This window comes from Cryptomeria japonica, chromosome 6 (assembly GCF_030272615.1).
Source record: "Cryptomeria japonica chromosome 6, Sugi_1.0, whole genome shotgun sequence".
In the NCBI taxonomy this organism is placed as follows: domain Eukaryota; kingdom Viridiplantae; phylum Streptophyta; class Pinopsida; order Cupressales; family Cupressaceae; genus Cryptomeria; species Cryptomeria japonica.
The window spans coordinates 395,986,778-396,010,032 of NC_081410.1; the positions used below are offsets into that span (position 1 = coordinate 395,986,778).

Genomic DNA, 23,255 nt, shown 5'->3' on the forward strand with positions numbered 1-23,255 from the left:
CGTACTTGGCAAGTCCCCTACTTATAACTAAGGTTTCAGGGCCACATCATAAAAAATGATGCCACATCAGCATGGTTTTTGCCAAGGTGTCCAAAACACCCCAAAAAATAAGTGAGACCAATAGGTGTGCAAAAGGGCCCCAATACTTGTGCAGCTGATGTGGCATCACATGATTGGTTACTTTTCACAACAAATGGTATATTTCATTGAATTATTGGTACTTATCATACAACTATTGATGTGATGTTGTACAAAAGTTGGGCATTAAATCAACAAGTATGGGGTATTAAATCAACAACTTCTATCACAAGTTCCTCTATTTTAGATATGAATACACTATCATAAAGTTGTATATGCATCATATGAATACATTATCATAAAGTTGTATGCACATCTTGTATCTGTAGTTGAACTAAAACACATATTAAAAGTTCCAAAATGTCACAAGAAGATACATAACCATCTCAATAACTTAGAGCTTATTATTGTGCTATAAATAAATATCCTTCAAGGATGTAATTGAAATTGTCTTAATTTTGTGGAAGCAATAAGAGCTTTATAATAATCAATAGCACTTACAACCACTTCAAATCAATAATAACAACTTTAATCATTTTAAAAAAATTTAAGAGTAATCTATTATGGTTCTTTTTTCCTACTAAAAATATATATTTTACAAGAACACATTATTTGTCTCATGCATACCCACAATTACTGACTTTTTAGAATAATATGAACCTCTTAATTAAGTTACAAATTTATCAAAATGAGGCTTTAAAAAATATATAATAAAGTGATTAAATTCTATGAAAAAATATTCTATCCAACCTACATATTAAGATCTATTGAAAAAAGTGAGTTTAAGCCTTATGGTCCCATGGGGAGTACATAGTAATTTTATGTACATTTCAATAACATCACTTGTATTTTACAAATAAAATAAACAAATTAACTGATTAAACAATGTTGTTGCAAACTTTGATTACCCCACCACTAGTTGGGGTCTCTTCCTAAGAAATCACTACTCCACACAAAAATAAAATACTATTTACAATTTTGAAATACAAAAGGTTGCACATAAATGTATTTACTTGATATTTACACTTTTTATATATTATTTGATCTTTTTCACAAATTAAGATTATTAAATTAGGAGTAGTCGATACCAAGAAAAATTATGCAAACAAATTATTTACATCGAATAAGAACACAAAGACTAGTGAGGACTGACTATGGGCCCTACTTTACTAAGTTACATATGTTATTTTAAATTATTTTTATTACCTATAGAAAATATTTATTGTTGTCAATAAGATCGTTTTGTATCTAGTCTTTTTAAGCGAGCAGTTTCTCAAATAAAACATAAATACGACTTTATTACTAGGAAGGCACCATGCTAAATTCAAAACTTCATATCATTTATAGGTAGTTTGTAACCCCCAACCGAAAAATTGGTTTAAATATTCAATGTTATTTTGGCATTATTGGGATCCATGTCCTAACACTTTGAGAGTTTTTTTGTGGGAAGATGATATCTCAAATGTAGCATCCATGATTTTGTTGAAGTAACATACACGCATAGTTTCAACAAGAATATAATAACATCAAAAGCATATTGGTATCTAATTGCACTACTTAGCCTTAACCAAACAAACTATTTGTCACCTATTGAATACAACCTTTTACGTTTAGTTGTTTTGTGTCACACCCCCTTTCCTCGTGACATTTGATTTTAAAAGTACAAGAATTAGTATAATTACACAAAATTGTGAAGAGATATGTTTTACAATAGATAAGGTTTGTGAAGAAGAATGTGATAAGCTTAAGATATGAAGATGGTCCAATCTTTAACACCAGTGATAGCTAGTATCCATTCAATACTAAATTAATAATTTTGTTAGTGAACAAGAAAAATAAAAGAAACTAAAAATTAAACCACCAAACAAACTAAAAATTCATTTTAACTTCAAAATATATCTATATGAACAAACAAATAAATATCCAACATTATATAAATTACAATAATATCATATATTAAAATAGTCATTGATAAAACCAATACCACTTATTTGATGCATAACAATTTTTCAAATAAAACACAACAAAAATAATCTGACCACAATAAAAAAAATCATTGAATTTATGCAAATGACTTACCTCAAGATTTAATCATTGAATTTGTGCAAGTGACTTGCCTCAAGATTCTGCACAAATTGTGTTGTGATGTCAATGATGCCCATGAATAAAAATAAACAAAATTTAGAAGAAAAATATTACGAAAGCCTACCAAAGCAGAATCCTTTATAAAGTGAGATCTAAAATTAGGGTTTCACAGCTACTAGATTCTTGTACTTGAGAATGTTTTTTTGGCAGCCTTTTAAATTAAAATAGCACATATCTGACATATCTAAGTACAAAAATCCCTCGTTTAGCAATTCAGAAGAGATGCCCTTAGCGTTCCTTTAAAAAAAGCTGTAATATATCAAAATAAGAGTGCCTCGCATTCATCATAAACATAAAGAAAGTGGAATACATGTTTCAGAATTTTCATCTAAATAAATCTATTTGCTGGGCAGCGATAAAGTATAAAGACATTATAACCACCTCTTGCCATCTTAATATGATAATTCAAATCTACTAGATTGTTGAGCCGGAGACAAGATTTGTACAGCCAAAATATTGGTTGCCAGTTAAAATTTGTTTTCAGGCGGGGCCCCAGGAATTTTTCAACTGCCTGAAAGTTGTTTTTCCCGGCGTGAAACAACTTCCCGGACGAAAGCTGCTATAAAATATAGCCTATCGGCTAATCTTTGGCCTATACATACACGTTGAAATATTCCTACATAAATTAACTCGTTAAATAAAATTCGGTATATTCCTAACTTACAGCCCACACAAACATAAAATAAAAACCGAAATTTTCCCTTTTTAAATAATTAAAAAAGTCCAATGAAACTTCAAGTCAAGTCAGTCGGTGGAGATGTTAACAATTTAAGAAATCGTTGAGTTCGGAATTTTTCAAGAAATAGTCAAATTATCGTGAGAAAAAAAATTCGGCGAAGGTGGAGCGCGTAAGCTTGAATAACAAGAGTGCCGTGCAAATCTCCCCACCACGCGTTTCCCCAAAATTAAAAACCCCTTCTCCACAGACTTGGCTTGAATCATTATTTCCCCCCCCATTCCCACCCCCACCCCTCCGTTTTCCACATATATGTGTGATAACGTGCACGCAATCGAAGAAGTGACGTAAGTGCAGGGAACGGGCTCTGAAATCTCTTCCCACATTGATATATTAAAGAAATATAGAGCAGTCGAAGCCCATATGGATTTAGTCAAGCAAGATAAAATTATGGATAAACAGTATTGAGTGTGTGGTGGAATTCAAAAGCAGAAATCTGTTAATGAGTAGCGTGCAGTTAGAAATTCGATCCGCAGTTGCAGACCCACGAGATTTTGCGATGGAATCGCAAGGTGAAGCAATCGAAATAAGGGATTCCGCAAGCCCAAAAGGCAGCGGTAGCTATGTGAATTCAGAAGGGCGTCCAACGGGGCTGCAGACGCAACCATCAAATATCAAAGTAACTCCGGAAAAGAAAATATTGGTGTTTGCCTTAAGGCTGGCTCTTCTGGAGAAGGCTGCAAGCGGTCTGGGAACTCTGGCCTTCATCTGGGCCACCGTTGTCCTCCTCGGGGGCTTCGCAATCACCTTAGGAAGGACAGACTTCTGGTTTGTGACGATCATACTCGTAATTGAAAGTACCCGAGTCTTCAGCCGCAGCCACGAGCTCGAATGGCAACACGAGACAACGTTGTCTGTGGCGGAGTTCAAGGAGGATGCAAAACAGGCAAGTTTCAGATTCATCAACGCCGGCCGCTCTTTCTTTGGCTCAATTTGGGCGAAATTCTCTGCCAAAGACTTGCAGAAAAAAAGATCAGAATGGGGCCGTCGTAAATTGAAAAGAAGTCTTTCCGCTTCAGACAATCCGTTGGTTCAATATGTTGTTTCTCAGAATGTAAGCAGGCTTCTCTTCTGGGCGCAGTTGTTATCCGCGTCTACGTGTATTGCCTTGTCTGTGTGGAGATTAGCAGGGCAAGACTACCGCAACGTTGAGGGCAGCAGCGAGAAGAGGAATCGGAGGCCCGCTTTGAATGTGTTCTACAGCTTGGCTGTAGCAGAGGCTCTTCTGTTTTTGGTGGAGAAGGCCTACTGGCAATGGAAAATCAAGGTGCAGAAACTCCTGGTCAAGGTGAAGGATGAATTTGGATTCGACGACAAAGAGGAGGGCACGCTTGAGCGGTTTTTCTACGACACGTATTCGCAGTCCATCAATGGAAGCGTTTTCGACGGTCTGAAGATGGATTTGGTCTGCTTCAGCGTGGATCTGCTCAAGTCGAACACGGACCACGGGCAGCTGACCGGTGCCCGGGTGCTCTCTACCCTGGTTAATGACTCTCGTTTCTCCGAAGAAACGTTGCGGTCCATTGGGATTATGCAGGACGTGGTGGAGCGCCTCCTGGAAATGCTCAACTGGAAGAATCGCCATGAACAAGATATCCGAAAGGCCGTGGCCGAGATTGTTTGTAATCTTGTTAAAAAGAATCGCAATTCGCTTCGTGTGGCGCAGATCCCCGGGGCTCTGGAATCCATTGCTTCCTTGCTCTACGATTCCACAGCCACACGCAACGAGCCCCAAGACTACGATTACTCGGGTTTTAGTCTTGTGGGACTCCGCATCCTGAAAAAACTCGCCACGGATCACGGCAACTCTGCTAAGATTGGAAGCACCAAAGCCCTGCTTCCTAAAATCATACGGTTTACAGACGTGCACGAGTCCGATTTCTCGAAAGCCCAGATCAAGTTTTTGAAGCTTTCTCTGCAACTGCTGAAAATGCTGGCGGCCAGTAAGGGTGAAACAGGGAATGTGTTGAGAAAAGAGATATTGAAAAACGTCTTCACAATAAGCAATCTAAGAGAGTTTCTTCTCTATGAAGGTTCCGATCGTTTGCGGCTCCAAATCCTGGCCATTGAGACGCTCACAAGCCTTGCTCTCGAGGAGGAAGGCAGAGAGAGCATCGGAAGCACTGGCGGAGTTTTGGGTAATCTTCTCTCTGTATTTTTCATGGAGAGGATTAATACTAATGAAGTTGAGGAGATAAAGCAACTGGTGAGCAAGGCAGGAGAAGCCCTCACTCTGCTTGTACTCCACAATAATCACAATTGCCAAGCGATGATCAAACTCAAATTAACGCGGCAACAAAGCAGAAATGGCGATGTGATCAGAGATTTGATTGGTGCACTCAACGATTCTATTCAGGGAGTTCATGCGGCCAGAATTCTTCATAACTTATGCGCTTATACTCAAACAGATCGTGATCAGCTCACACAAATCAAGGAGGCGGCAGCGCAGGTAATTAAAACCCCTTTGACACGTTTAATATAATGTTCTTAAGTTTTGAATTACATAATTTTTTCTAGTGCTCATCTACAGTTCTACTGTATTTCTATTATTCAGGTCTTAAAGCTTGTGATGAAGGAACAAGGCGCACTTCTGGAAGCCGCCATAGGGCTAGCCGCTCAAATCTTCAAGTTTTTCAACAAATCAAGCATGGAAACTGCATTTAACGAGGCAGCAATTACTGAGAGAGAATTTGTGAGGCGATTGATAGAGGTTTTACAGAGGCATCCTCGTCCATCAATCAAGGTTCCCCATATTAGAAGATATTGCATTGAGGTAGTGATTTCTATTCTGGAGAAGGACAAATCATGTTTTGTGACTGAAAGGTTAAAATTGGAGGAGGCTTTGGTGCGTGTGGAGGAAACGACGTCGGAGATGGAGGGTTACAGTAGCTTATCGGGGAGCATTGGTCTTACCCGACACCACACCACCATCCAGTGCCTCGTAAACATCGCCCTCGTATTGCTTTCCTTGTAATTTAAATGTAAAGCCTTTCTCTGTACAGATACAGTATTGTAACTTGTTTCATAAGGAATATGCATGGCGCCATATTCCCTGCAATAAAATGAATTGGAATGAACCTACATCATAAATCTTACACTGCTACAGTGGACTCCGGGAAGCCCACTCAGACAAGTGAGCTGGATGATGGGCTCAGGAGATTTGATCTTTCATTGTTTTGTTACTTGTTATCTACTCATTGTGTCATGTTCAGAATAGTCTTTCGAGTTATTTTACAGACATGCGATGAGAAAGTTTTGCACTTTGTTAAAAGTACTAATATTTGCCGGATTTTGTCGTAATCTTTGTCTTGTGCAAAGTATCAGAATTTCCAGGAATCCGACAGTTTTAATTTGTGTGATGTATAATGATAAGCATGAAGGTTCTGCTTACCTGGCCGTGGCATTCGTCAAAGTTAACTACGACAAGTTTAGAAGTTTTATTCATTTTAAAATTGGCTTTCAAATTAAAAGATATCATAAAGTTGAATTATACTTTTTAATTTGTTTAAATAGTAATATTGAAATACAAGGTATTGGTTGTACCTAGTCAATTTTGACTTTATGTATAACAGATTTAATATATGTTTTTTATTAAAATTTATTATTGAATATAATTATTTTTTATAAAAAGTATTAATAACTTAGAATATTTAGAATGTTCTAAAGATGAAGTTATTGAATTATTTTAAAATTGTTTTAGAAGAAAACGTCTAAATAAAAAGATATATATAATTTAAAAAAATATATGTAATGACTGAAAACAAAAGAAATAATAGAAATATATAATATATCAATAATAATATATTGTAAAAATTCTTTTCACTTATATGTATGTATATATGTCTATAAATATACATATACATATATACATAATATGTTTTTATCAAATGCTACAACACATACACTTTCACGTACATACATATACATACATACATACATACGTGTGTGTGTGTGTGTGTGTGTGTGTGTGTGTGTGTGCATTGTATATATATCTCTATGTGTGCATGTGTGTATTTAGTGTATTAAATTTGGCCCTAACAAAAGGTAGATTAATTTCCTTTGAGAATAATTACCACATTACATTAAAATAAATCAACATGTACTACAACTAATGACATCAATTGAACATGCTTCATTCATTGAGCACATATGCCAATATTTGATTTAATAGTGTATTACATATATATGTATATCAATTTATTTCAATAATATTTTAAGATTTTATTATATTATGAAAGTTACTTCTTCAATTTTCTACTTATATAAAAATAATATTTTATAGTTTTATTATATTATGAAAGTACTTTATTCACTTTATTGTCAATGAAAGTTGTGTTGGCTACTGGTTGTCATTGATATCAACATACTTATGTTGACTTGTTTTGTTGTTGCTTCGGTATTTTGGTGATTTTGTCCATCATGTTTTGCTCCCAAATTATAGATATGGATTTGCAATTTGGGTAGTATACTCATGTATATCAAAAGTACCTGTATTCTAGATTTCATGTGTTTTGAATCTCTGCAATGTGAGATACACGGTCTGGTAGTTCATCTTGTCAGTTGCTTCATTCCTCCAAAACAGAACAGTTGGTTTTGACATTTGTATTTCTTTGATTGTTGTTTCTGACCTTGTGCTTTTGGGACATGGTTAAAATTTGTGGATAACGAGTGTATCCTTGTTGGCATTATTTTTAGTTATATCCTTGGCCGACCTATATTGTATTAGTATGTAAGGCATATTTCTTCATAAGACATGTACGACCAACTTGAGATATGAAACAACATATATATATATGTGTGTGTGTGTAAGAGAGACATGGAAGGAAATCAAGACATAGAGATAGAAGTGTGAGATTGTGATCAGATTGAAGCGGATAGCTAAAGAGAGAATGAAGTGTAAGAAGTCTATTTACTGAGCTTAATTGGAACTGTAATTCATGCATATGTAAGATGCAATCTTAGCAGTTCATTTTTGTTCATTCTCTTTTGGGCGATAAGCCCTCTTGGTATTGAGCCTCAGGTAGTGACCCTTGCAATGAGCACTTGTAATATTCTATAACTAGTTATATTATATTGAAAGTTAAGCCTCTTTGTAGTTTTTCCCTAACGGGTTTCCATGCAAAACAATTGATGTTCTCTTTTGCGTGTGGATGTGGATGATATCTCTATTTTATTATTCTTTTAATCACTCATTCTTATCTAATTGAAATGAATCTAGAAAGTAATAAAAGGATTAGTTTAAAGATATTTAGGGAATACTGATTCACCCCAACCTCTCAGTCTTAGATAGTTCAACGATTGGTATTAGAGCTCTGGTCCCTTATTTTAGCCTAACCACTTGAGAGAGATCTTGTTGGTTGAACAAATTTCTCCCAAGTGTAGAGGAGATGTTTATGGATGGAGAGTTGTAGACTTCTCTTGAAGATCTTGAGAACATGGAAAGTGAAAACAAATATTTGAAGAAAATATCAAGAATGAGAATGAGTGCATCAGAAAACTGAGGGAACAAATCAAGAAATTCAGGGAAAGATATAAAGAGGTCAGCAAGGAATTGAAGCAAGCAAATGAAACAATTGTCAATATGAAGGTGCAAGTTGAGGAAAGTAAAAAAAATGAAGAATGTCTAAATGACTTAATCAAACACAAGACTGAAGAATGTACAAGATTGGAACAAGAAGTTGTAACCCAAAGATCTGAAGACAAATTCAAGGAAAGTGCTAAGAAACTTGATGAAATGATGACTATGAAAAATCTCTAGAAGATAAAATTGGACTAGGTTTGAAGATAATGAATTTTCAAATCAAAAAGTTGAAGATAAACGTAAGATAAAGAAGGTTGAATCTAAACAACGCATTGAAGAAGAAAACAAAGGAAGGTAGCACCGAAATCAAAGAAGCTCCACAAGGAAACCTTCGGTCAGACAACCTAATGCTCAAAAGTACTCATCATTTAATGGTTATTGTTTCTCTTGTAATAAATTTGGAAATAAGGCATTAGAATATAGAAATAGAGTGAACCAGAATGTTCAATGTTTTATATGCAAGAAATTTTGTCATAAGGCTAATAATTGCATAAATCAAATTGTGGATAGAAGAAATAGATTCTTTTATGGTTATTGTCAATTATGCAATGACTTTGGGCACAAGGCTAATCAATGTAGATCTAGAATAACTACAAGAAACTCAGAATAGACGAATATAAAATGTTTAAGTTGCAATAAAGTTGGACACATTGCTAAAGTATGCAGAAGCAGGAATATGAAGAGAGACAATTCAATAAGAAAGAGTGAAACATTAAAGAAGATTGATGTAGAAGAAGTGATAAGTGAAATGAAAAATATATGGAGAAAGAAGGAAGTGGATTTGATAGAAGATGTTGTTGCATCTGGCTCCAATGCAGAAATCCCCTCTAAAAAACTGATCTGGAAGCTTTGGCTTAGGGGGAGCTATAATGAAGATCATTTTCCCCTACCAAAGAGGTTGATGTTGTTGTCACTGTGAGTAGATATAATGTGTTTGATGATGTATTTGAACTCTTGGAGAAGATTGCGACAGAAATTATTGCTATGTGGTAGATTGTGAAGGTTTGGAAAGTCACTATTGACACAAGCAGAATGGTTTAGCATCTTTTTGGAGATATGATGGTTTGGGGGGTAAAACCCTAGATCTTTCGGTACTTAAAGTGATTTTCAATCATTTTTCTTCCGATGAATTAATAATTTGAGGAGAAAAAAGAAGTGTTCAAGTTAAATTTCTATCAACATTGCAAAGGTATTTATAATTTCATCTCATGGATTCCAATAAATTGGTTAGTCATGAAGATGAATCTTGACCTAAATTCAAGAAATTTATGGAAGAACCGATAAGAGAGATTATAGTTGGTGCATTTTCGTCACTACCAGATAGGGTGTTATGTCTTGAGGACATTTACAAGTTTATTGGTATGCAAATTGAGGAATGTGACAATATGAAGATAAAGAATTGTGAAGATTCTCTTTTCAGGGAAAATTTTCAGTCATTCATCGAGTTAAGGCACAAGGGTTTGGACATTTGGAGTGAATTTTTTATACTAATTGATGAAGAAATGGTCAAGATTGTACTAACAAAAATTCATGATGACTGCATTTGGCTAGACGGACCGTATCAGATTACAAAGGAAGCTTTGAAATTTGTTACTGGTCTTTCTTTGGGATGGAACCCTACCTACGAAGAAATTAGTAAGGAACAAAGAGGTGTTGAACCCAAGGCAGGACTAAGATGGGGGGTGAATCAGTCTAAACCAAAATTAATGTAGCACATCAATAATTAATTAGCAACATAAAAACAACACATCAATACCAACATTGTGTATTTAGAAAACCCAAAACAGGGGAAAACCACGATGAGCACCTACCCACAAAATATCCACTATGTATATCAGATTACAATGAAAGAGCTTATTGCTCTGGACTTGCAAACCAAGGCTAATTTCCCTTGTGGAAAAATAAAAAAGTGACTAAGTGCAAACCTAATCCTAACTACAATAGGGCAAGATACAACAAATTGATTTGAAAAGAAGGATCTCTTGATCATGAAGTTGTCCTTGAACTCTACATCAAGCGATCAACATCAACACACACAACTCAAACCTCATCTATCAACACACTATCTCATATTGTTGTCACGGTCTCAAACAACTTGTATATAATCTCTACCATACATACTTACAACTCAATCACATACATTCTTTATATGCAAACTAGATCACCAAAACCTAAACCAAGTCAACCTGAAACAAAAGACACCTTCCAAACCAAAAAAACACATGTTGATCCACTCTAGGAGAAAGAGGGGACCAAAACACATCTTCCTAAGCCCAATCCATTGAACCGCAAACACCAGAACATAACCCATAACATTTCAACACGTAACATGTCCATATAGATAATTAATGGGTCAAAACATATTGGGTATGTGCAGGATCATGAGGGGCCAAAAAGTGGCAATGGGGAAAAAAACGTGTTTTAAACTTTGCCAAACACACCAAATTCCTCTTTGACTTTTTCTATGGGTCAGCCAAAATTTGAATTTGGTTTGGTAATACCAAACCAAAATGGATATTCATTAATAACGGATATCTATTTTGTGACATCATTATTGTGATGTCATAGTTTTCCAAATCGGATATTCGTTTTGCTCAACATAAAAAACATACTTTAGTAAAATGGGCATAACTTTTGCATTTCTTATCAAATGTTTGATCTTTTATAGGCATTGGAAAGGTAATTCAGAGACCTATCAAATGGATAAGGTAATTTTATTATATTATAGATCAAAAATTAATTATAATAATTTGAATTTAATCCCTCATTTTTAAAACTTTAAATACTCATAAATTTTGCATATAAAGTCTCTTTTTTGCTTATCACCTCCTATATCTATCACTTTTCTATCTATACTTCTATAAATATCTTTTATCTATCTCTTCTTTATCTACTTATCTCACTCATTTTCTCACCCCATCTAGATATTTCCCAAGTTACATCCATCTCTACATGTATGTCTTCCTCTTTCTATTCCTATCTCTCCCTCTCCCACTCTATCCTTGTCATTCCTTATTTATATATCTCTCTAATAATCTCTCTTCTCTCTATTTATTTCCCTCCTCTACCTTATCCTTCCTATACCTATTTATTACTCATCATTATCACCTCCTTTCTCTCCCTATCTTGTCCCCTCTATCTCTATATCCCTATAGATCTATCTTCATGCATATTTATATCTCATTATCTCTAAATCTCACTTATCCACTCCATCTCTCCCTCCATTTCTCCAACTCTCTCTATCAATTTCTATCCATATCTATCTCTATCTCTTTCCCTATCAATCTCTCTTTCTATATGTCCCTCTATCTTTATATATCTTCCTCTATACATGATTAATCTACCTCTCCCTCTCTTCCACTATCGCCCTCTCTATGTATCTCTCCCTTTCTCTGCCTCTCTCTCTCTCTCTCTCTCTCTCTATATATATATATATATATATATATATAGATAGAGAGGGAGAGAGAAAGAGGGATATATATATATATATATATCCCTCTTTCTCTCTCCCTCTCTATCTATCCCTATCTATAATCTCCATTTCTTTCTTTATCACTCTTTTGCACTATCTACATCTCTCTATCTATAGATATTCCTCTTCCTTTATAACTTTCTATCTCTTCCTTTTTGTATCTCACTCTCTTTACCCCTCTATCCATTTTTCTCTCTCTTTATATATTTATCTTTGTCTTTACCTCTCTCTTTCTATATATCTATTCATCTCCCTCTCCCTTTATCTTCATTTTTATCTCTATACTCCTCTCTCCTTTTCAATCTCTAGATATGTCTCCATCTTTCTATCTATCCTTGCCCTTCATTATTTCTCCCTCTCTCTTCATACTCCTTAATATCTATATCTCTATTTATGTCTCTATCTCTTTTCTAGGTATGTCTATCTCTCTCTATTTCTCCTTCTATCTCTCCCTCTCTTTAGCTCTTCATCTCTCTTCACCCTTATATATCTCCTTATTTGAATATTTATCTTTATAAATCTCTATCTCTCTTTATCTATATATTTATCTCTTCTACCACTCTTTATCCCTCTCCTCTCTCTTTATTTGTATCTCCCTCTCTATCTCCATTTTAGTCTATGTAGAGATCTCTCTCCCTATTGGTAATTGATCTTGATTATATTTCTAATTTATATGTTCTTCTGTTAGCTGTATTTGGATTTTAGTTCTTGATGAGGCGTGTGGAGTATCTTTCCCCTACAAATTTTATTGCTAAGGAGGGAGGGGGGGAAGGGGGGGAGATATGGGAGTGAACAATAGAGATTGTGAGAGGGAGAGATGGGGAGAGAAGTGGATAGAGAGATAGGGAGAGACAAAGAGAAAGAGGGGGTAAAGGGAAGAGGGGAGGATCAACAAAGGGAGAGGAAAAGAGAAGTTAGAGAAAGAGAGGGTTATTTGGTGGAAGAGAGAGAGAGAGAGAGAGAGAGAGAGAGAGAGAGAGAGAGAGAGAGAGAGAGAATTAGGGGGTAGGAGGATAAGGGAGAGGGGAAAGTATTAACGAAGGGAGAGGAAAAGAGAGGTTATAGAAAGAGAGGGATATTGGGTGTGTGTGTGTGTGTGTGTGTGTGTGTGAGAGAGAGAGAGAGAGAGAGAGAGAGAGAGAGAGAGAGTTGGGAATAATTAGGGGGTAGGAGGATAGGGGAGAGGGGCAAGTATCAACAAAGGGGGAGGAAAAGAGAGGGTTATTGGGTGGAAGAGAGAGAGAGAGAGAGAGAGAGAGAGAGAGAGAGAGAGAGAGAGAGAGAGAGAGAGAGAAGGGGGAGAGAGTGAGAGAGGGAGAGAGAAAGAGAAAGAGGGAGAGATAGAGAGAGATAGATGTATACATATATATACATATACATACATATACAAATGTATATGTATGTATATGTATATCTATGTATATGTATATATGTATATGTATGTATATGTATATGTATATGTATATGTATATGTATATGTATGTATATGTATATATGTATAAGTATATGTATGTATACATACATATGCATACATATACACATACATACATATACATATATGTATATGTATATATATGTATATGTATGTATGTATGTATGTATGTATGTATATATATATATGTGTGTGTGTGTGTATGTATATATATGTATGTATATATGTGTATGTATATATATGTATGTATATACATGTATATGTGTATATATGTGTGTGTGTATATGTGTGTGTGTGTACATGTATATACATATATATGTGTATATATGTATGTATATATATGTATGTATATACACATATATGTGTATAAATATATATACACATATATATATATATGTATATATATACATATACATATACATATGTATGTATATATATGTATGTATATATATGTATGTATATATATACACATATATGTGTATATATATATACATACATATATATACATACATATGTATATGTATATGTATATATGTATGTATATATACATATATGTATGTATATATATAGATATGTATATATATGTATATATGTATACGTATATATATGTACATATATGTGTATATATGTGTATATGTATATATATGTGTATATGTATATATGTATAGTATATATGTGTATATGTATATATGTATATATGTGTATGTATATATACATATACATACATACATACATATATATATATATATGGTGCTCTAAGGGGTCATATGGTGTCCTAACACATGTGTGGCTCCTTAGGACCCCGTATGACTCCTAACAACACCATATGACCCCCTAGGACACCATATGACCCCTTTAGACACCATATGACCCCTCTAGACACCATATGACCCCTTTTGACATCCTAGTACACAACATGACTCCTTATGATACCATATGACCCCTTAGGACAATATGATGTCCTAATGGGCCATATGGTGTCTTAAGGGGTCATATGGTGTCCTAAGGGGTCATATGGTCTTCTAATACATGTGTGGTCCCTTAGGATCCCATATGACCCCTAATGACACCATATGACTTCTTAGGACACCATAAGAACTCTCACGACACCATATGACCCCTTAGGACCATATGATGTCAATATGGTGTCCTAAGGGATCATATGGTGTTCTAACACATGTGTGGCCCCTTAGGACACCATATGACCCCTTAGGACAATATGATGTCCTAATGGGTCATATGGTGTCCTAAAGGGTCATATGTTGTTCTAACACATATGTGGCCTCTTAAGACCCCATATAAAATGCCATATGACCCCTTTGGACACCATATGACTCCTCAAGACACCATATGACCCCTTTTAACATCCTAGTACATAAATGGCCCCTTAGGACAATATGATGTCATAATGGATCATATAGTGTCCTAAGGGGTCATATGGTCTTCTAACACATGTGTGGCCCCTTAGGACCCCATATGATCCCTAACGACACCATATGACCCTTTAGGACACCATATGACCCCTCACAACACTATATGACCCCTTAGGACCATATGATTTCTATATGGTTTCCTAAGGGGCCATATGGTGCTCTAACACATGCATGGCCCTTAGGACCCCATATGACCCCTAACAACGCCATCTAACCCCTTAGGACACCACATGATGCCTTAGGACAATATGATGTCATAATGGGTCATATGGTATCCTAAGTGGTCATATGGTATTCTAACACATGTGTGGCCCCTTAGGACCACATATGACCCATAATGATATCATATGACCCCTTAGGACACCATATAACTCCTTAGGACACCATATGACTCAACAAGACATCGTATGACCCCTTTTAACATCCTAGTACATGACATGACCCCTTATGAACCATATGACCCCTTAGGACAATATGATGTCCTAATAGGTCATATGGTGTCCTAAGAGGTCATGTGGTGTCCTAAGGGGTCATATGGTCTTCTAAAACATGTATGACCCCTTAGGACCAGATATGACCCCTATCGACACCATATGACCACTTAGGACACCATATGACCCCTCCCGACACCCAATGACCCCTTAGGACCATATGATGTCTATATGGTGTCCTAAGGAGTCATATGGTGTTCTAACGCATGTGTGGCCCCTTAGGAACCCATATGACCCCTTTCGACACCGTATGACCCCTTAGGAAAATATGATGTCCTGATGGGTCATATGGTGTCCTAAGGGGTCATATGGTGTTCTAACACATGTGTGGCCCCTTAAGAACCCATATGACCCCCTAATGACACCATATGACCCCTTAAGACACCATATGACCCCTTTTAACATCCTAGTACATGACATGACCCCTTATGGCACCATATGACCTCTTAGGACAATATGATGTCCTAATGGGTCATATCATGTCCTAAGGGGTCATATGGTCTTATAACACATTAATGGCCCCTTAGTACCCCATATGACCCATAACGACACCATATGACCCCTCACAACACCATATGACCCCCTAGGACCATATGATGTCCATATAGTGTCCTAAGGGGTCATATGGTGTTCTACCACATGCATGGCCCCTTAAGACACCATATGACCCCTAACGACACCATATGACCCCTTAGGAAACCATATGACCCTTAAAATAATATGATCTCCTAATGGGTCATATGGTGTCCCAAGGGATCATATGGTATTCTAACATGTGTGGCCCCTTAGGACCTCAAATGACCCCTAACAACATCATATGACCCCTTAGGACACTGTATGATCCCTTAAGACAACATATGATTCCTTAGGACACCATATGACCCCTTTTAACATCCTAGTACATGACATGACCCCTTATGACACTATATGACCCCTTATGACACCATATGACCCTTAAGAACAATATGATGTTCTAATGGGTAATATTGTGTCCTAAGGTGTCATATGGTGTCCTAAGGGGTCATATGGTCTTCTAACACGTGTGTCTCCTTAGGACCCCATATGACCCCTAACGACACCATATGATACCTTAGGACACCATATGACCCCTTAGGACCATATGATGTCCAAATGGTGTCCTAAGGGGTCATATGGTGTTCTAACACACGCGTAGCCCCTTAGGACCCCATATGACCACTAATGACACCACATGACCCCTTAGGAGAATATAATGTTGTAATTGGTCATATGGTGTCCTAAGAGGTTGTATGGTGTTCTAACACATGTGTGGCCCCTTAGGATTGCATATGACCCCCAACGACATTATATGTCCCCTTAGATCACCATTTGACCTATTAGGACACCATATGACCCCTCAGGACATCATATGACCCCTTTAAACATCTCAATACATGACATGACCCCTTATGACACCATATGACCCCTTAGGACAATATGATGTGCTAATTGGTCATATGGTGTTCTAAGGGGTCATATGGTCTTCTAACGCATGTATGTCCCCTTAGGACCCCATATGACTCTTAACGACACCATATGACCCCTTAGAACACCATATGACCCCTTAAGACAACATATGACTTCTTGGGACACCATACGACCTCTTTAACATCCTAGTACATGACATGACCCCTTATGATACCATATGACCCCTTACGACAATAACATGTCGTAACGGGTCGTATGGTTTCTTAAGGGGTCATATGGTGTCCTAAGGGGTTATATGGACTTCTAACACATGTGTGGCCCCTTAGGACCCCATATGACCCCTAACAACACCATATGACCCTTTAGGACACCATATGACCCCTCATAACACCAAATGACCCCTTAGGACCATATAATGTCCATACAGTGTCCTAAGGGGTCATATGGTATTCTAGCACATACATGGCCACTTAGGACCCCATATGACCCCTAAGGACACCATATGACCCCTAAGGACACCATATGACCCCTTAGGACACCATATGATCCCATAGGACAATATGATGCCATAATGGGTCATATGGTGTTCTAACACAAGTGTGGCCCCTTAGGAATCCACATGACCCCTGACGACACCATATGACCCCTTAGGTTACCATATGACCCCTTAGGACACCATATGACCCCTCAAGAAACCATATGACCCCTTTTAACATCCTAGTACATGGCATGACCCCTTATGACACCATATGACCCCTTAGGATAATATGATATCCTAATGGGTCATATGGTGTCCTATGGGGGCATATGGTCTTCTAACACATGTGTGTCCCCTTAAGACCCCATATGACCCCTTAGGACACCATATGACCCCTCATAACACCATATGACTCCTTATGACCATATGATGTCCATATGGTGCTCTAACACGTGTATCCCCTTAGGACCCCATATGACCCCTAATGATACCATATGACTCCTTAGAACAATATGATATCCTAATGGGTCATATGGTGTTCTAACACATGTGTGGCCCCTTAGGATTGCAGATGACCCCTAACGACACCATATTACCCCTTAGGACACCATATGGCCCCTCAAGACACCATATGACCCCCTTTAACATTCTAGTACACGACATGACCCCTATCACACCATATGACCCTTTAGGACAATATGGTGTCGTAATGGGTCATATGGTGTCCTAAGGGGTCATATGGTCTTCTAACACGTGTAGCCCCTTACGATCCCATATAACCCTTAATGACACCATATGACCCCTCACGACACCATATGACCCTCTAGGACCATATGATTTCCATATGGTGTCTAAAGGGGTCATATGGTGTTCTAACACATGCATGACCCCTTAAGACCCCATATGACCCCCAATGACGCCATATGACCCCTTAGGACACCATATGACCTCTTAGGACAATATGATGTCCTAATGGATCATATGGTGTCCTAAGGGGTCATATGGTCTTCTAACACGTGTGGCCCCTTAGGACCCCATATGACCCCTAACGACACCATATGACCCCTTAGGACACCATATGATCCCTCACCACACCATGTGACCCCTTAGGACCATATGATGTCCATATGGTTTCCTAAGGGGTCATATGGTGTTCTGACACTGTTAGGAAGTAGGAAGGACAACTGAGAGGGCGGGGTGAATCAGTTGCCAAAAAATTACAACTCAAAACCAATTATTCCAACTTGAAACTTAATGTTGGTAAAACAAACTTAATGCCAGTAAAATAGATTAACAATTATAGCAGTACCAATACAACTTAATGCATGAAATAGAAAGAGAAACAACATCCACAAAACATGACATGGAGACTTTGACGTGGAAACCCTGTAAGGGGAAAAACCACAGTGGGAAACCTTACCCACAATCAGATGATACTACTGTAGATAGTAAGTGAATACAATAATGGGGTCTACACATGCAGAAAGGCCAATTGCCTAGAGCTCAGTGCTCAATCACAAAATAGGAGTCACACTGACTACAATTGGATGGTTAAATCCAATAACAATGTACTGCTTCAATATAGCATCTGCAATGCTGGATTCAGTACCGGTTTAAGCTCTGACCATGAGTGTCAAATACCTTCATAACCTTTCCTTCAACCTTCAAATAATATCTGCATAATTTGCACAAGGATCTGCTTTATTTCGCTCTACAATGATCTTCAATATTTGCACACACTCATAATATGATCTTCAATAAGATCTTACAATTATTTAAACAAAACCCTAAGACCTTATCATTAGGTCAGCTCACTAAAGATATTACATTTAAATCAATTACAAATAAGTCCTTATGCGATACAATATGTCGGCTCAATACATTTACACATTATCCAATCAATAAACCATTTCCAAAATGTGTTGTGCTAATCTGGAACATGATATCTTGTAGCGGTCCATAACCTAGACCTATATGTCAGTAAAGGCAAATATGTGAACTCGATTAGACCAATAAGCAAAACACCAAATCCAAACATCCAATCCATGTCTTCAACATAACCAAATGATATCCAGATGATAACAAGTCATCATCAACTTCTTGAGTTGCCGATGAAACATATACCGGTGACTGTGCATAAGCCAATATCCATGTTGGGACCACAATGTGTCGGTTCAACAATAAACCAATATAACTAGAGTGCCAAATCAACAATGTAGACCTCCAGAAAGATAAGTGTTGACATCAATGACAAAACCAATGCAACACATGACGAAGTTATCCATAATACCAACAATCTCCCCCTTTGGCATTGATGGCAACACTAGACGAAAAAACATCTAAGTGCCAAAAACAAAATGCCAAATACCAACAAACTCCCAAAATAGATCAATACAAAGTTTTATACCAAAAAACAAAAACAATATAACCAAAACCATAATACATCTCTCCCCAAGTACAATGTTTTTCCATAGATATCTCTCCCTCTTTAACATTAAATGCCAAAGAAGTTAAGAATCAAAATATAACATAACATACAACTAACTACTCCCCCTAAGCAACAACTCTCCTTCATCAAGACCGGAAAAAGATTTTTCAATTAGTCCCTGTCGGTTTGATGCCAATCTTCATCATTCAAGTCTCTGTCGGTGGGTAAATTACCCCAAGCTCCTCTCTAAGATATTCAAATGTTTCCTTAGGCAAAGGCTTTGTAAAAATATATGCAATTTTCTCTTTAGTATTCACATAAATGAATCTCACTTCATTTGCTTCAACATTCTCTTTCAGAAAATTGTACTTAATAGAAACATGCTTTGTTTTAGAGTGAAATACCAGATTCTTTGATATATCAATTGTTGTTGAATTATCACAATGAATAATTATCAGTTCTTTGTATTTTACCTTGATATCCTTCAACATTTGCTTGATCCATAATACTTGAGTGCAATTAGTTGCTACTGCAACATATTATGCTTCTGCTATAGATAATGATGTACAAGTCTGCTTCTTGTTGATCCATGAAACTAACCTTCTGCCAAGAAAGAATGCACTACCAGTGGTACTCTTTCTGTCATTGACATCTCCTACCCAATTTGCATTTGTATATGCACATAACTCAAAATTTTCATCCTTAGGATACCATAAACCAAGATTTGTTGTGCCTTGTAGGTACCGGAAAATCCTTTTTACTGCACTTTCATGATTTTCTTTAGGATTGCTTTGAAATCTAGAAACAATACACACTACATTCATTATATCAGGTCTGGTTTGTGTCAAATACAGTAATCCTCTAATCATAGATTTTTACCTTGTCAAATTTATAGGAGTTGAATCATCCTTTAATGCCAATTTATATGTTGTAGTCATAGGAGTGCTTACTAGTTTGGAGTTTTCCATACCAAATTTCTTCAAAAGTTCCTTCAAGTATTTTTTTTGACATATGAATATACCATTATCTGTTTGAGAAATCTGAAAACCTAGAAATTTTTTTATCTCTCCAATAATAGACATTTCAAACTCTTCTTGCATCTTGTTAGCAAAGTCTTTACATAACTCTTCTTCACCTCCAAAAATGATATCATCCACAAATACTTCAATAACCAAAATGTCATCATTGGTGATTTTGTAATAAAAATTATTGTCAACATTACCTTTTGTGTAACCAAGCTTTAAAAGATATTTATCCAGTCTAGCATACCAAGCTCTAGGAGCTTGCTTCAATCCATATAAATCTTTCCTTAACCTGCAAACCATATCCTTATCATCTGTTAATGAAAATCCATCATGTTGTTCAATGTCAATTTCCTCTTCAAGATCTCCATTCAAAAATGCACATTTTACATCAATCTGATAAACTTTATAGTTCTTGTGAGCTACAAATGCAAGAAATAGTCTCGCTACTTCAATTCTGGCTACCGGTGCAAAGGTTTCATTATAATAAATTCCTTCTTTATGTGAATAACCTTTACAGACTAATCTTTCTTTGTTTCTAATTACTTCACCATCCTCATTAAGTTTATTTCTAAATACCCATTTAGTTCCAATTACATTTTTGTCTTTAGGCCGGGGAACTAATGTCCAAGTATTATTCTTTTCAATCTAATCTAATTCTTCTTCCATTGCTTTTATCCAATGTTTATCTTCACATGCTTCAATAACTGATGCTAGTTCAACTTGAGAAATTAAACATACCTCTTCATTTGCCAATCTTCCTATAGTCATAACACCTTGATTTTTATTTCCAATTATCTAATTTTCTGAATGATTCAATCTTACATACTTGGGTTTATTCTGATTTCCACTTATAGGTTGTTCTTCTTTAGTCACAGTTGAGTTTTCTGATGATGCTGGTGTGACTGGTTCTTCATTCTATACCGGTGCAATCTATGTCGGTTCATTTATAATCATTTCTACTACCAGTTCTACAAATCTTGAATCTCCTCTAAAATGTTCATCTATCTTCACATTATTACTCTCAATGATTTTCTGCAATCTTTTATTATAACATCTATATGCCTTGCTTCTAGTTGAATAACCAAGAAATATTCCTTCATCACTTCTAGGATCAAATTTTCCAATAAACTCATCTCTCCTAATATAGCATTTGCTTCCAAATATTATGAATTATTTAATTGTAGGAGTATGACCAAATCATAGTTCATAGGGGGTCTTACCAGTTTCACTTTTGGTGTGAACTCTATTGAAAGTATAAACCGTTCTATTTGTTGCTTCTCTCCAGTACACATGAGGTAGTTTTGCTCCATCATCATGGTTCTTGTTGCATCCAGTATAGTTCTATTCTTATTTTCCACAACTCTATTTTGTTGGGTGTCTAGGGTGTTGATAGTTGTCTTTTGATTCCATTCTCCTCACATAATGCATTGAATTCCCTAGATGTAAATTCTCCTCCTTTATCAGATCTTAAACATTTGATTTTCTTGTCGGTTTCATTCTCTACCATTGCCCTGTATATCTTGAATCTTCCAAAAGCTTATGATTTCTCCCTGAAAAAAGTAACCCAACACATTCTATAATAATCATCAATTATTAGCATAAAGTATCTATCTCACTGAAGACTTCTTGTTCTTTCTGGACCACATTAATCAATATGAATTAAATCAAGAATATTATTGGATTTCTCAGAAATGCTCTTAAATGTTGTTTTAACTTGCTTTCCCATTTGACATTCCTTACATATCGGATTATGAGGTTTCATAATCTTAGGTAAATCCCTTACTGCCTTAGTTGAACTAATCTTTACAATGCAATCAAAATTCACATGACAGAGTCTTTTATGCCATAACCAACTTTCATCAATGTGTGCAATCAAACATGTCTTATCATTGGTATTCAAATGAAAGATATTACCTTTAGTCTGATTACCGGTTGCAATCTCCAATCCAGTTCTATTCATGATTTTGTATTTTCCATTCTTGAATTTTAATTGAAATCCTTTTTCCACTAACTGACCAACACTCAAAATATTGTGCTTTAAACCTTCAACATAATAAACATTGTTAGTATTGTGCTTACCATCCAAAGATATAGTGCCTCTTCCTTTGATTAAAACATATTTGTCATCTCCAAATCTTACTAGAACTCCATGAATTTCTTGTAAAGATAAGAATTTGCTTTTATCACCAGTCATATTATGCGAGCATCCACTATCAATGATCCATTCATCCTTTTCTTCAATTTTTGCTATTAATGCCCGCTCTACCAGTTTGACAATAACTGTCGGTGGACCTTCCTTTAATGCAACAAATTCCCATCCACTATCTATTGGATATGTTGGCATTTTTTATGTTTATGTTGTGATTGTCATTGATGGACACACACTTGCATTGAGATCCCCTTCATATGTATGAGCTAGAGCTCAATCGGTATGTTGTATTCTAGTCTTTAGACTATTGGTGATTTTGTAGAATGTGTTTCCTAGTCTGAAGTGGCATGTTGACCCCAAG

General features: G+C 36.2%; 1 protein-coding gene across 1 annotated transcript; it reads left to right on the forward strand.

Moving 5' to 3' along the window:
• Positions 1 to 3,071: 3,071 nt before the first annotated feature.
• LOC131038297 (uncharacterized) lies at positions 3,072 to 6,127 on the forward strand. Its single transcript, XM_057970642.2, has 2 exons — positions 3,072 to 5,408; positions 5,514 to 6,127. The coding sequence occupies exons 1-2, from the start codon at positions 3,402 to 3,404 to the stop codon at positions 5,931 to 5,933; spliced, it is 2,427 nt and encodes an 808-aa protein (XP_057826625.2). The 5' UTR covers positions 3,072 to 3,401; the 3' UTR covers positions 5,934 to 6,127.
• Positions 6,128 to 23,255: the final 17,128 nt, after the last annotated feature.

What these genes read in the sequence shown, in the direction of transcription:
- LOC131038297 (XM_057970642.2), top strand. Translation starts at nt 3,402, where the DNA reads ATGAGTAGCGTGCAGTTAGAAATTCGATCCGCAGTTGCAGACCCACGA. An exon ending in TCAAGGAGGCGGCAGCGCAG is followed by an intron (nt 5,409 to 5,513) that starts GTAATTAAAACC and finishes TCTATTATTCAG; the next exon opens with GTCTTAAAGCTTGTGATGAA.